Source organism: Diceros bicornis, chromosome 26, assembly GCF_020826845.1.
Source record: "Diceros bicornis minor isolate mBicDic1 chromosome 26, mDicBic1.mat.cur, whole genome shotgun sequence".
NCBI classification, from domain to species: domain Eukaryota; kingdom Metazoa; phylum Chordata; class Mammalia; order Perissodactyla; family Rhinocerotidae; genus Diceros; species Diceros bicornis.
The window spans coordinates 2,449,626-2,463,451 of NC_080765.1; the positions used below are offsets into that span (position 1 = coordinate 2,449,626).

Here is a 13,826-nt window from a genome sequence, read left to right on the forward strand (position 1 = left end):
TTCTGACATCTCTGTGACTCCAGTGCCCCACCCAGGGCCTGATAAACAGTAGGTGCACAATAAATATTTATTGGCCTAAATGGAATATGAGGCTGCAGAGATGGGGCCCACACTGTCTCTCCCAACGCCCAGGCTCCCCCTCCCCACTCACCCTCCACTGACAACTCAGGGGTGACCATATGACCCAGTCTGGCCAAGAGGATGAAGCGGAAGTCACGAGGTGGGGCTTCCAATAAATCTGCTGTGAAGGGATAGACTCAGCTGGCTAGCTTTTCCCCTTTCCCCTTCATCCTGTCAGGAGAGGTAGCAGCCATAAGGATGTGACAGACAGGAGGACAACAGCCTCCATGCAAAAGGTGGCAGAGAGGGAAGATGACAAGAGCCCAGGTCCCTGATGGCATAACTGAGCCCCAGACCAGACTGCCCAGTCTCAGCTTCCTTTATTAGACCCGTAAATCTCTCTCCCCGTCTGTCGACTGTCATCCTCTGGCGGCTGCATGTTGCTGTGATGCTGAAAGCTGTGCCACCGGTATTTCAAATACCAGCAGGTCACCCATGGTGGACAGGTTTCAGTGGATCTTCCAGACTAGACAGACGAGGAAGAAGGACCTGCCCACCAACTTCCGAAAAAAGTGGCCATGAAAACCCTGAGAATAGCAGCAGAGCATCGTCTGATACAGCACTGGAAGGTGAGAGGATGGCACAGAAAACCAGGCAGGGCTCCGTTCTGCTGTCCACAGGGGTGCTAGGAGTTGGAATCCACTCAACAGCACTAACAACAGAATCTCCCTCTGTTTAAGCCACTGCTATGCAGGTGTTCTGTTATTTGCATCTGAACACAACGGGTCTACAACATGTTCCCTGTACGCCTTTGGACTAAGATTGGGGTTTGGATCCTGGCTGGTGACAGCTGAAATCTGGATCTCCTCTACTACCTCCACTCTCCAAGAAGTGCTCTTGCCAACGTCACTGTATTAATTAAGGGAAATGACAATAGCTATTATCATAGATAAATCCTGAAATCTTGTAGCCGGAAAAAAGGACCCTGTCACCGTAGCCAAATCAATGAACACAGTGACAAGGGATCAAGGAAAAGAAAAATGGTTTAATTTTGGCAGCAAAATGAGGCCGCAGTGGGCTCATGCCCCAAAATCCACAGTCCTCCTGAGGCATTAGGAGTTGGGGTTTTTAAAGGAGAATCTGTGGGAAAGAATGTACCCTTGGTGACTGATTATTTGTTGGAGGAGAGAGCCCAGCTCTCTGGCGTCAAGCCAGCTGTTATCTCTATCTACAGCAGGAGATTTAGGGCTCCATCAATCAATCCTCCCGCATCACCTGAAATCGGGCCCTGGGAAGTGGAAGGAAATTGCCGCCAATTAAAGCTTTGCAGTCCGGTGTCCTCCCATCAGCCTGCGTTTGGCCGAGATAAAGGACGCTGCAGGTGTCCTCCGTTTCTCTGTCCCTGTGATGAGGGTGGATTCCGCGCCAGGAACCCAGAGTTGGGAGCTTCAGCTTCTTGAGAATTTCAAGATCTCAGTCTCCCTGTAACAAACCTCAAGAACTGGTAATTAGCCAGAGTTTCAGTTTGTAGCCCCCTGGGCTTTTAACAATTTATTACCTCCAATTGTCTTGTGGAATTCAGGGACACAAAGGATAAAACAACCAATATCTACATGTGAATGTAACTTAGAGAAGCAGGGAAGGGGAAATGAGTGCCTTCGGTTTTAACCGCATATAAGCTGGGTTTAATGTAGGGGAACTGACAGCGGGGCGGCATCAAGAGAGAGGCTACAAGGGTTTTTAGTTTTTCCCCTGTTACAACCTCAGTGGCTCAACACAATGAAAGTTCATTTCTTGTTCATGTTATGGTCCCACACAGGTTGGTGGGGATGCTCCACGGAATCATTTCAGGTCCCAGACCCCTTCATCTTGTAGCCCCACTCTCCTCTGGGGGCTTGGAGCCCACTCCACAGAGGATCATACAGGAAGTGTTTATGGTCCAGGTCCGGAAATAGAGCACTTCACCCCCATCCACATTCTACTGGCCAGAATTCAGCCACATGGCCACACCCACACACAGGGGAGGCTGGGAAGCATAGCCTAACTTTGCAAGAGGCAAACTTGGCAACTGGTGTACACTAGCAGGGTCTACCTCCGCCACCAAAGACCTCCACACCCTACAACCAGTGCTCACTTCCTAAGCCTCATTTTACACCGGCTCTCAGCAGCATGGGGCAGTGTTGGCCATCCCCCAACTTTTTGAAACCCTCTGTTCTCGGCACCCTTACTAACTTTCTCTGAGTTTTCTCCAACACTCCCAGACACTGCCCTTCTGCCCTGAGCCCCTCCTCTTTCCTTTCTCTCCCTGCACAGTCTCACCTTTACCAGCTGCCTCAGTCACCACCAGTTATACTCACGACCTTGAGTCTGTCTCCAGCCTGACCTCTCTCCTGAGCTCCAGACTCTGGCGTCCAACAGCCTCTTGGGCCTCTTCACGCAGACACCTCAAACTCGAACCCCCAACTGTTAATACGCTCTTCACCTCAAAGCTGCCCCTCCTCCTGGACTTTCCCTGCTGTCAGTGGCACCACTGTCAGCCCAACGGCTCAAGCAGAAACCTGAGCACCACTCCTAACAGCTTTCTCTTTTTGCTGAGGAAGACTGGCCCTGGGCTAACATCCGTGCCCATCTTCCTCCCCTTTATGTGGGACGCCGCCACAGCGTGGCCTGACAAGCGGTGCCTGGGTGCACACCAGGGATGCGAACCCCGGCCGCCAACAGCGGAGCGTGTGCACTTAACCGCTACACCGCTGGGCCGGCCCCTACTCCTGACATCTTGCTTCGCCGTGCCACGTGCTCTCCACCATCAGAACCCTGCTGCTTCTGCCTCCTAAACATCTCTGAAACTCATCCACTCCTCTCCACATCCATGACCTCTAGTCAAGCTCGAGCTACCATCACCTCCCGCCTGGACAACTTCAACAGCCTCCCAAGCCCCGCCTGTCCAAACACTGATCCCCTCCAAGGATTCTCCAGGCTAGTGCTTCTGAGACTTTAGCTGCATAGAAATCACCTGAAGAGTTTGTTAAAACGCAGATTTCTGGGCCCCCCACCCGACCCCCCGCAATCTGATGCTGATTCAGTGGGTCTGGGGCGGGGCTCAGGAATCTGCATTGCTAACAGGCTCCCCAAGGGCCGCGCCTGGAGCAACCAGAGCTGACAGGGCTGGCGCAGATGCCGCCAGGAGGCACCGGCCGCAGAGGGTTACACGGATTACTAAAACAAAACAAATTGTAAAATTCGGCTCCTCAGTACCGCTAGCCACATTCCAAGTGCTCAACAGCCGTCACGGAAGAAAGTTCTACCGGACGGCGTTGCCTAGATCTTGGTGAGCGTCCTACAAGTGAAGGCTGAGCCTAGGTCCCTCTCTTGCCCGTAAGAACGCTGAGGCTCCCGGCGCCTGAGAGCGCACGCTTTCAGGAAGCACAAAGGACGTCGGGAGCCGGGAGGGCACAGACGCTCCTAAATCCGGCTACGTCGAAACCGACTCCGACAAGCCCTGGATCTTCCCGGGCTGGAGGAAGGCCAAGACCTTTGGGCTCATTGGCTGGGGGTGGAGGGGCGGGCTGCAGTGCTCTCCTTTGATTGGGTATTTTCTCTTAGCGGAAAGCCAATCATCGAGGGCGGTGGGGCGGGGCCAGGCTCGCCGTACAGGCCGTGGCCCGAGTTCCGGCGCCCACCCAGCCCGGCGGGTTAGGTAGGCGGTGAGTCCTGACCCTCACCTGGTTAGAGGCCCTTCCGCCCTGGAAGCCCGCTCACTGCGGCCGGCGGCCAGGAGCGGGGAGGCAGGTCCTCTCTCGCACCGCGGGGGACACCCGTAGCCCCAGCCCTGAACCCCAGGTGTCCAGCCTCGCCCTCTTTGTGCTCAGTGTTCCCACCTGTGAAATGGGATTGCAACAGCGGCCTGACAGCCTCCTCTGCTGGGCACGACGGGTGGGAGAGGTGGAGGGGAGATCGAGGTGGGCTTCAGGACACGGAGGTCATGTCCCCACAGTAGGATGGCTCAGGAGGAGGCCGGGAGCCTGCCCGAGGTGCGGGCGCGGGTCGGGGCCTCGCATGGCATCACCGACCTGGCCCACAAGCTCCGCTTCTATGACCGCTGGGCTTCGGACTATGATCAGGTAAACCGGCCCAGGTTCTCGCCTTCGCCTCCCTTTTCTCACCCACTCTCAATTTTCCTGTCTGTAAAGCGGGAATAGTCAGTCTTGCATCCCAGGGCAGCTTGTGAGAATGAAGTGAGACCTGGGTCCTGTAGGTCTCACCCTGCAGCCCTGGCCCCGCATGGACTGGCACCTCTTCTGCCCACCCACAGCAGCCCTGCTCTCTGACCGGCCCCATCTCTCCAGATTGGCAGCCCCTAAAGATCAGGGGCCAAGACCTCCCCACCCTGAGACTGCAGCCTGGGTGCTATTGAGGGGCCACTGTGGACTAAGCAGAGAGCACTGCCTTGTCCAGTGGAGAAGGCCCCAGCAGTGGGCTGGGGGCTGGCTCTGTAGTCTCAGCAGGGCCTGGGCACCCAACATACATACACAGCTTGGCCTGGCCTACTCCTAGACCACCCACACGGAGGTCCCCCAAACTCTGGGGTCAGGGTGTCGGTTGGCTCAGCACTCTGTCCCCAGGATGTGGCTGCCCTGCAGTACCGTGCCCCCCGACTCGCGGTCAACTGACTCACCCAAGCCCTTCCGGGCCCGCCCCACGCTGCCCTGATCCTGGATGTGGCCTGTGGCATTGGCCTGGTGGCTGCTGAGGTGAGGCCATCCCAGATCCCCTGCCCTCTCTTCAGCCCCCCACTTGCTCAAATTTCCTGCCACCCCTGGCCCCAAAACTCTGCCTCCCCCCTCAGACTCACTGGTTCCAAGCACTTGGGCTGCAGGGCCCACTGCCCTCCCTGAGTGCAGGGACCCAGCTGGGAGGTGGCAGGTGTGAGCTGTGACTGAGTCCTCCCACCCCAGCTGCAGGCTCGGGGCTTTGTCCAGCTGCACGGGGTGGATGGGAGCCCAAGCATGCTGGAACAGGCCCAGGCCCGCGGCCTCTACCAGCGCCTCAGCCTCTGTACCCTGCGCCAGGAGCCTCTGCCCAGCTCTGAAGGTACTTCCCCTCCCACCCTGACACCCCAAGGCCCACCCTCTGACCAAGCCCACTGGATGGAGCCCGTTCTCTTGCCAAGCTTCCACCGCCCTTGCAGAGCCCTCCACGGCCCCTCCCACACTGAGCCCCCAGTCCTCCTCTGAGCTCACCAGTGCCTTCTTGAGACTCTCTCTGAGCCCTCCCTCCCGTGATCTGACTCAGTCTGGGCTGGGCCACACCTGACCTATCCCCACGGGATCTGGTCCTGCAGACACTGGTGGCTCCCTCCCCAGGCCCACCATGGGTACCATCCTCCAGGGTGGTCTGAGGCCACAGCAAAGACAAACTGCCACACCACATCCCCACCCCCCACACAGGGACCTTTGACGCAGTGCTAGTGGTTGGTGCCCTCAGTGATGGCCAGGTGCCCTGCAGTGCGATAGCTGAGCTCCTGCGAGTTACCAAGCCCCGTGAGAAGCAGCCTGTCCAACCCCCCATACCCACGCCTTCCCCTCTCCATACCCACAGACACAAGCCTCAGAGCCCCTCAGGCCAAGCGAGGGGCAGAGGCCTGCCCGGGGTCACACAGCTTGGCTAGCATCCCAGCCACCATCTGCCAGCCCAGGGCCCAGCCTCAGCTGCCGCCATCAACAGAGCCAGACAAATGGGCAGGGTGGACAGGTGGCCAGCTTGCCTCTTATCCATTGGGTGACTCCTCTCTCCTCTCCGGCCTGTTTCCTCGCCTGTAAGCAGAATGGCATAGTCCCTTCCCCGTGGGCTTATGGTGAGAATTGGGTGAAATGATGTCTCTAAGGCCTTTGCTTCAGTGCTGGCATGTGGGAGGGGCTCAGTTCAGTTCCCTCATCCCCCAGCTTCCTCACTAACTCATGGGCAGCCATCAGGTGAGTTTCTTTCTCTTTCATGGTCTCAGTTTCCTCATCTGTGAAATGGGGCTGCTCAGGTGAGCACTTTTTGTAAACTCCCCCCATGGGGCTGATGTGCAGGTGAGGATTGTGTTCCTGTGCTCCTACTATGCTCACCTCTGCCCCGGAGCACACCCTGCTCTCTGGGTCCCCATCACCAGCCCACCCAGTAGGGGCCCCTGGGGAAAAGACCAGGCCAGAGCGGGGCCCACGAGGGCCAGGAGTGCTCAGTGCTCTGAGAATTCAGAGAAGGGAGGCATTTCCGAGGGCTGGGCTGAGGAGTGAGGGCAGGCCACCCAGGAGCACAGCTGAAGCGAAGTCACAGGCAGAAAGGAGAATAGTGGCGGGTAGGGACCCTGAGGCCCTGACCTGGCTGCGGAACAGGAGCAGGAAGCCGCAAATTTGCCCCCATAGCGGCAAGATCACGTCCTCTCCCTGCCCTCCTCACCGGGCCCAGCAGGGGCTGTGGCTAAGCCTGGGCAGGTCTGGGCAGGCCTCAGCCTCAGGGAACCGTGGGGGCTGACAGATGCAGGGACATTGGTGGGGTCAGAGAGAGAGGGAGTGATTGGGCTCTGGGGGACAGCAGTCTCCCATCGCCAGACCCTGTAAGGACCAGGGCTTCTAGGCACAGGCTGTGCCTGGCAGGCCCCTTAGCTGGCCAGAGCCCTGTCTGCCTGCCCACGTGTCACAGGCTCCCCTGCTTTGGAGCTTTTCCTCTCACAGAGCCCCCTCCCCCAGCAGGGCCCTGCTTCTCCTCACCCCTTCCTCCAGGAAGCCTTCCAGGCACCCGTCTCTCCTAAGTGTATCTGAGCCTGCACTGGGCGTCCTGTAGGTGCCTGGAGAAGACCTGAAAGGACGAAGTTATTCTTTCATTCAGCCAGCTCTTGCTAACTGTGCCAGCCTTCCTGTGTGACAGGGCAATCATTCTTGTTCTGCAAGCTGGGAAACTGAGGCTCAGAGAGGTGAAGGGACTTGCCCACGTGCTTCCTTCCTGTGCATGCAGACACAGCCATCTCCTCCAGCAGAGGGAGGGCTGGTGAGCAGTGAGAAGGCAGTCACTGCTGTGCAGGGAAGTGAGCCTGGAATCCCAGCAGAAAGGACCCCTGGGCTTTGAGGGTGTACAGGAGGCCATCACACGGAGGAAGCAGAAGGGTGTTCCTGGGGGAGGGCTGAAGGCACCAAAGGCATGGAGATGGGACAAAACTGGGAGAACTGACGCCCTTGAAGACATGAGCACGAAGGGGACAACCTTCCCCGGGCAGGGCGGGCCTGGAACATGGCTCCTGCCCCGCCCCCACTCACCTGTCCCTCCCCACGCCTCCCCAGGTGGGATGGTGTGTCTGACCACCAGGGCCAACCCATCCAACCTGCGATACAAGGAGGCACTGGAGGCCACCCTGGACAGGCTGGAGCAGGCCGGGGCCTGGGAACGCCTGGTGGCCTGGCCTGTGGACCAATGGGAACTGGCCACCTCCGAGCTCGAGCTGGTGCCTGGCACTTCTGACAGTGATGGCTTCATCTCCGGCATCATCTACCTGTACCAAAAGCAGAAGGCGACCCAGTCGAGGGAGTGAGGCCCAGTCTTCAGCCCCTGGTTGGCCACTGACCCTCCATGTGGCCTCAGCCAGGCCCATCCTCAGGCCTCCTCTGCTTTGTAAAATGGGGCCACTGTGCCAATCCTGCCCCTCAGGAGAGCTCAGCTTATTAAATGAGTCCAGAAGGGGAGGCAGGACTCTGGCTCTGTGGATCTCTTGCCCCAGGAAAGAGTGACCTCTGTCCCTGAGAAAGACAGAAGTGAGAAGGGACAGGACAGAGAGGGCCCCCGAACGTGGCCGTCCCTGAACCAGGCATGCTAGGGCCACAGATGTGACTTGATGACTCCTCCATGAGGTCCGGGCCCTCCCACCTCTGCCTCATGGACCAGGACCATGCTCACCCATCTGGGCCGTGGCCGTGCACTTTCACATGTCCAGTATTCGGTCTCCTCTCTAAAGGGGTGGGAACGCTGAGCTCAGGGCGAGGCTTGGAGACTGCCCTCAGCTGGGCAAGTGAAAGGGCTTTGGTGACTGTCAGCACCGACGGGACGAGGGGACGGGGACAGGGGCCGTGGGAAGGCTTCCTGGGGGAGGCAGCTCCGAGCTGGACCTTCAGGACAAGCAGGATCTGGAGGGGTGGAGAAAGGAAAAAGGACATTCCAGGCGGAGGGCAGGGACAGCCTGCACAGATGCCGGGAGGCGGGACCTGGAGGGTGAGCAGACCAGCCTGGCTGCCCAGACAAAGCTGGGACCAAGAAGGGGAGAGGGCAGGTGGCCCGTTCCCCAGGGCCAGGTCCCCCTCCTGGGGTCCCCAACTCTTCCCAGGGTCCTGGGCACACACTGTGCCTCCTGTGTACGGGGTTTACCCTCTAGCAAATGAGGGGCTTGAACAGATGATTCCAAAGGTTGGGGCTGTTGCGATTTTTCTCAATTCCCCGAACCCGGTTTTTCCAGTGTTCCCATCCTGGCCACAGCACAGTGGTCCTGACCTCACTGACCCCCTGCCCAGGCCTCCAGCCCTGCACCGCCTACCTCCACAGCTGAAATCAAAAACGATACAGAGTCTTCCTGTGCACAGGTCCCATTTATTGTAGAAAATAATAGCAATTACCATGATGAATAGACCTTAAATTACAAAACAGAAACCACAAAGAAGGCAGGAAAAGCTCCAGGACTTCCTGGGCTGAGGGCCAGAGACAGACCGTTCCGCCTGTCCTCCCCAGGCTGGCCAATGACCTTGGCAGGGGTGGTGGATCCCAAGGCAGCAGATCCAGAGGTAGCCGGTCTCAAGGCGGGGGTGGGGGGGGCCGCCTTGAAGGGAGGGTCCTTCTGCTGAGGCTGAGCCTGAGGCTGGGGGAGGGGGGTGGGCACACAGCAGAGGTGCGGGCAGCCAGAGCTGCTTCTCTGGCCCCCTCCCCCACCACTACCCAAACCAGTTTGTAGCACCCTCCCCTCTAACCCGTCCATCAACTGCGTCAGCTCTGCGCTCCCCCTGCAGGTGGCTGAGCGGGCCCCAGGTGTTCTCATGACCTCAGGTCTCCATGGGCGCTTTACAGCCCAGGTGCTCGCTCACCCCCCCAGAGGGTGCAGGCAGTGGGTAGGGAAGACTAAAGAAGGGGACAGCACGGGCACGGGCGGGGCACCACGCAGACGCAGAGCCCCAGCAAAGCCCGCTGAGCTGCCCCGCCAGCAGGAGCCAGCGCCTGCTCCAGCGCCACACCCTGTGGCTTGCGTCCCTCCCCTGTATCCACAGACCATTCAGAGGTGGGTGGCACAGGAGTCTCTCCATTCATCCTCGCTAGTGTGGAGGAGGCCGTGGGCAGGTGTCCAAGAGGGCCAGAAGGGGCTGAGAGCTGCCGGCCAGTGGCCTGGCTCAGTCCCTGCTCGCCCAGCCCCTGACAGCCTGCAGCCCATGGCAGGGCCGTCCCGGGGTCTCAGGCTGCCCTGGGCTCAGTCCAGGGAGAAACAAAGCCGAGCGGAAGTGTCGAGCTGGACACCTTACACATAGTTGCTGGCTGGGGCGGAGCGGGCAGCCGAGTACTTGGCCGAGTAGGGCTTGTCGGTGCTGGGGGGGCAGTTGCAGCAGAGCAGGGCTCCGCCAAGCAGCAGCAGGCCTGAGGCGGCCCAGCCAATGTAGAGTGAGGCGCCCATCTCCCGCTTCTGGCCGGAGGCCACCAGTGGGTCGTAGAAGTCACGGATGACATTGTGGGCCGTCCAGGACACAGGCACTATCGACAGCAGGCCGGCCAGCAGGAACACCACGCCCGCCACAATCATGATCTTGGCCTTGGAGCTCTCGTCCTCCACGCAGTTGGTGCACTTGCCGCCCACCACGGACAGCAGCACACCCACCACGGCCAGGATAATGCAGATGACCATAAGGGCGCGGGCCGCCTGCAGGTCCTGCGGCAGCGCCAGCAGCGAGTCGTACACCTTGCACTGCATCTGGCCCGTGCTCTGCACCACGCAGTTCATCCACAGGCCCTCCCAGATGGTCTGCGATGTGACGATGTTGCTGCCGATGAAGGCCGTGACGCGCCACATGGGCAGCGCGCAGCTCAGTATGGCACCAAGCCAGCCCAGCACGGCCAGGGCGATGCCCATGACCTGCAGCCCCATGGAAGCCATCGCTCAGCGTCTGCGGGGTTCTCGGCCCTGGAAGACTGTGGGGATCCGGCCCAGGGGGCTGTAGGAATCCAAGTGCTGAGGATGGTCACTCAGTGTCTGCAGGGAGATCTCTCACTGCAAGTCCAGAGGCAAAGCCAGTCAGAGCAGCTGCCCAGTGTCTCTCCTGAGAGTCAGAAGCACCAGCCCAACAAATGTGATCAGTCCAGTTCCTTCCACCAACAGCTGCCTGGCGCTCTCAGACTGAAGACTGGCGCAGTTATAGGGCTCTGCAGAGGGCGGGGGCAGAGGAGGGGTTTCAGTCCCTGGGGCCTCCCCTGACCAGTTTCTCTGGATGCCTGAGCCGACAAAAGCACTTGAAGGCCCCAGCCCTGGGCCTCTGAGTCACCATACTGGAGAGCCAGTCTCAGAGGAAACTGCCCCCTCCCCCCAGCCCCCAGGCCCACGCTGAGGTCAGCCAGGAGACAAGACACTGAGTCACAGCCATGGGCACCTGGACCGTGTGCCCAGGGCGAGGGGGCAGCCAGGTCTAGCCAGGTTCAGGCCCTGAAGACCAGTGTCCCAAGCCCCAGGTCTCCCTCATTCCAGGCTTGGGTGGGCAGACAGGGATGGGGACCCTCAGGGAGAGGGTCTGAGGATGAAGTCCTGGGAACAGAGCAGCCCACCTTGATTACTGTAGTCACATCCTTTTTCCCTCATCACCGGCCTGATTACTACTATTCTGATTCTCATTGTCTGTGCCTTTGCCTCCCCAGCAGTCTTGGCATTGGCCTGATGAAGTCCAGTTTCAGGGAAGGAGAAGCTGGGGGGCTGGGACTCCTGGGTCCATCACTCGCCCTCCCCATCTCTCACCATCACCACCCGGCTTCCCAGCCCTGCCGGAGGAGGGGGCCTTGGAGGTGATGCCCTTTTGGCCAAAGGAAGGAAACCTGCCCTCCCCCGCCATGGAAGTTTCGGCCAGTTCCTGCTGGGCCGAGCCTGCTTGGCCAGAACTAGGTGGGGGAAGTCACCAAGAGCCGGCCATGGGCCGGACCCTGGGGACATCAGCCCAGCAAACGGGTGTTTACTCTGTGAAGACACACAAAACGGTCCTCTGATAAAGCCGGGCTGGGTGCAAAGTCCCATGAGGCTTTGTGGGGGGAACTCAGCCCAGGCGGGGGTGGGGTGCTGGGGAGGGGGCTCCACAGGGAAGGGGTGCTGCACGGCCAACTCCAGGGGCGCCGGCCTCGGGTTATGCTGCGGAGGGCACTGATGCCAGAAGTCTCCATGAATGGGTCCCCCTGGAGTTGTGCAAGGCAGCAGGACTGGGTGAAGGAGGACGTTCTGGAGAGGGAGCAGTGAGGGCAAAGGTGGAGAAAGGCAGCGAGTTCTGGAACTGAGAGGAATCCAGTCTGACCAGAGACCCAGGGAGGGGGGAGGGCCAGAGGGAAAGGGCCGGAAACCTCCGCCTCAAGCATCACCTAGCCCTGCACTGTGCACTGGGCGTTGGACGCCAGGCTGAGGTGTCCACACACCTTAGAAAGTGCCTCTGGAATCAGGTTGGAGGTCAAAGCAGGGCGGGGGGTCGAGGATCAGGAAGGGCCTGATTCAGGGCAGGGGCTGAGGGAACCTAGAGGAAGGGGTCATTGTGGGGCTGAGAGAGTGGCTGGGGCTCATCCCAGCTGGATCGAGGGGACCCCTCACCCTCCACAGGGCCACTGCGTGTCTCTCTTCCCCACCATGTGGGGCGGTGGGGGGGCCTCCGGCTCCAGTACGTCCCGGAGCCCGCAGCTTGTCCAGCACCGTGCCTGGCGCCCTGGGGTGGCTGCGTGTCCAGTCTGACCCAGACGTGTGGTCTTTGAGCCTCTGCAGGAGAACCACCGAGCGTGGGTGATTTGGGTTGAAGCCATCTGTGAGCCCTCAGCACACCGGGGGCTCAGCACACCGGAGGCGTTTGAGATGGGTGTGTTGACTGCCTGGTAAACCCCGGGGGCTGGCTGGGACAATCGAGCATGATGGGGAACTCGGGGTTTTGTATGGTGGTTGACTGTAAACACATCTGTCTCCCCTAAGAGGCTGGGGGCTCCTGGAGGTCAAAAGCAGCACCTTCTTCAGCCTCAGAGCTCGGCACAGGGGTTACGCGTAGTAGGTCTGCGATTAACGCTCAAGGTGCCCTCCCCGACTCTCCCGCCCTCCCCCACAGGCACACACCAACACACAGGAGGGTGTCCGCCTGCAGCACGCCTCCCTGGGGGCCCTTACAGGCTCTGAGGAACAGCATGCGCCCAGGCCTGTGGCTGAACAGCAGACGTCACTAGTCTCCCAGACTGACTGACAGTAAGTGCTTTCCTGCCGTGACCTCGTCACAGCCTCCCTGTCAGGAAGCAGGGCAGGACTCTTCCTGCCTTTGCACGGATGGGTAAACTGAGGCCCAGAGAGGGCGGGAGGCTTGCCCAGGACGAGGCGGACACTCCAGGTGACCCAGCCGCTCCAGGTGACCCAGCCGTTCAGCAAGCGTCCCAAGGACAGAAGTGAGTCGGCCAGATGGCGGGCACTCCACACGCACACACCACCGCCAGTTTCCTGCCCCGTTCTCCTGGGACACAGCCAACTGGCAGTTGGAGAAGCAGGAATGAGGGAGGCAGAGCATGCAGGCACTAGAACTTTCCACCTGTGGCCCAACAGAATTAACTAGGAAGCTGTCCTTCCCTGCCCGGCTCAGCCAAGCACATCCGAGGTGGGGGAGGGGCTGAGGGCAGGGGAGGCGGGTGCAGTCGGGCCCCAGGAAGAGGGCAGGCCCGGGGCAGGGGGATCTTCCGGGAGCTCAGCCAGGCTGGGGGCCCAGGTGTGGAGGAGGAGCAGGAGGGGCTCTGGGGGAGCCGGGAGCACCTCTGCACAGGAGTGGAGCTGGAGAGGTGTTTGTTGATGGTTCAGTTCTGCCAGGAGACCCTGGCCAGGGCTCTCCCACCTGCCGCAGGAAAAACCCCAGCAAACCTCTCCTGCGCCCCTTCTCGCTCCCTGAACCTGGCCCTCCGACAGCTTAGACAGTCTTTTACTGTGACACTTTATAATGTAGCTGCCATTTATCACCTTTGCTTTGGGGGCAGGGAGGGCAAGGTTAACACTCCTTTCTTTTTCTTTCTCCCAACGTACACTGTATCACTTGATGCCAATAGAATTGTGGGTTTTATCAAGGATAGCCCTTTCCCCCACCAGACCAGTTCACCTGCCCTGCCCACCCCATAACCATCTCGCCAGCCCTGTGACCTGGAAGAAGCCAGTTCCGTCTCTGAGCTCAACTTCCCTCTCTGTAAAATGAGGACGTGACCGCCCCTCCCCTATTGAAGACAGGTGTGAACTGAGAGGAGGCTACGAAAAGGCTTTGAGAGCTGTAAAGTTCAGTCCCGAGGAGGAAGGAGCCGTGTTTGCAGCACAAAGCAGCCACTCCTCAGCTCTGATCCCACTCCTCCCAGGTGGGAGCTAGGACTTCTCGGACCCCTGTGCCCAGAGCCCTGGGGGCTCAGCCCAGTCCTGATCACAACACAAACACCCAGTGCCTACGCCTGGCTCTCTGAGCACCCCTGGGAGAGGAGCAGATAGTGTCTACCACCCAACCCTGAGCCATCCTGCTGCT

At 59.7% G+C, this 13,826-nt stretch overlaps 2 protein-coding genes across 2 annotated transcripts; one reads left to right on the forward strand and one right to left on the reverse strand.

Annotated features, from left to right (window-relative positions):
• Window positions 1-3,655: 3,655 nt before the first annotated feature.
• METTL27 (methyltransferase like 27) lies at window positions 3,656-8,877 on the forward strand. Its single transcript, XM_058568974.1, is given in 7 exon segments — window positions 3,656-3,757; window positions 4,055-4,181; window positions 4,683-4,811; window positions 5,016-5,151; window positions 5,508-5,600; window positions 7,380-7,500; window positions 7,502-8,877. Coding segments are annotated over 6 exon segments (924 nt in total). The 5' UTR covers window positions 3,656-3,757; window positions 4,055-4,058; the 3' UTR covers window positions 7,824-8,877.
• On the reverse strand, window positions 8,654-10,446 carry CLDN4 (claudin 4). The gene has a single exon (XM_058568975.1). It carries the CDS (start codon window positions 10,214-10,216, stop codon window positions 9,587-9,589), a length of 630 nt encoding a protein of 209 aa, XP_058424958.1. The 5' UTR covers window positions 10,217-10,446; the 3' UTR covers window positions 8,654-9,586.
• Between the last annotated feature and the right edge of the window lie 3,380 nt (window positions 10,447-13,826).

Bases quoted from the DNA above. Each gene is read 5' to 3' on its own strand.
- CLDN4 (XM_058568975.1), bottom strand. From the start codon at position 10,216: ATGGCTTCCATGGGGCTGCAGGTCATGGGCATCGCCCTGGCCGTGCTG.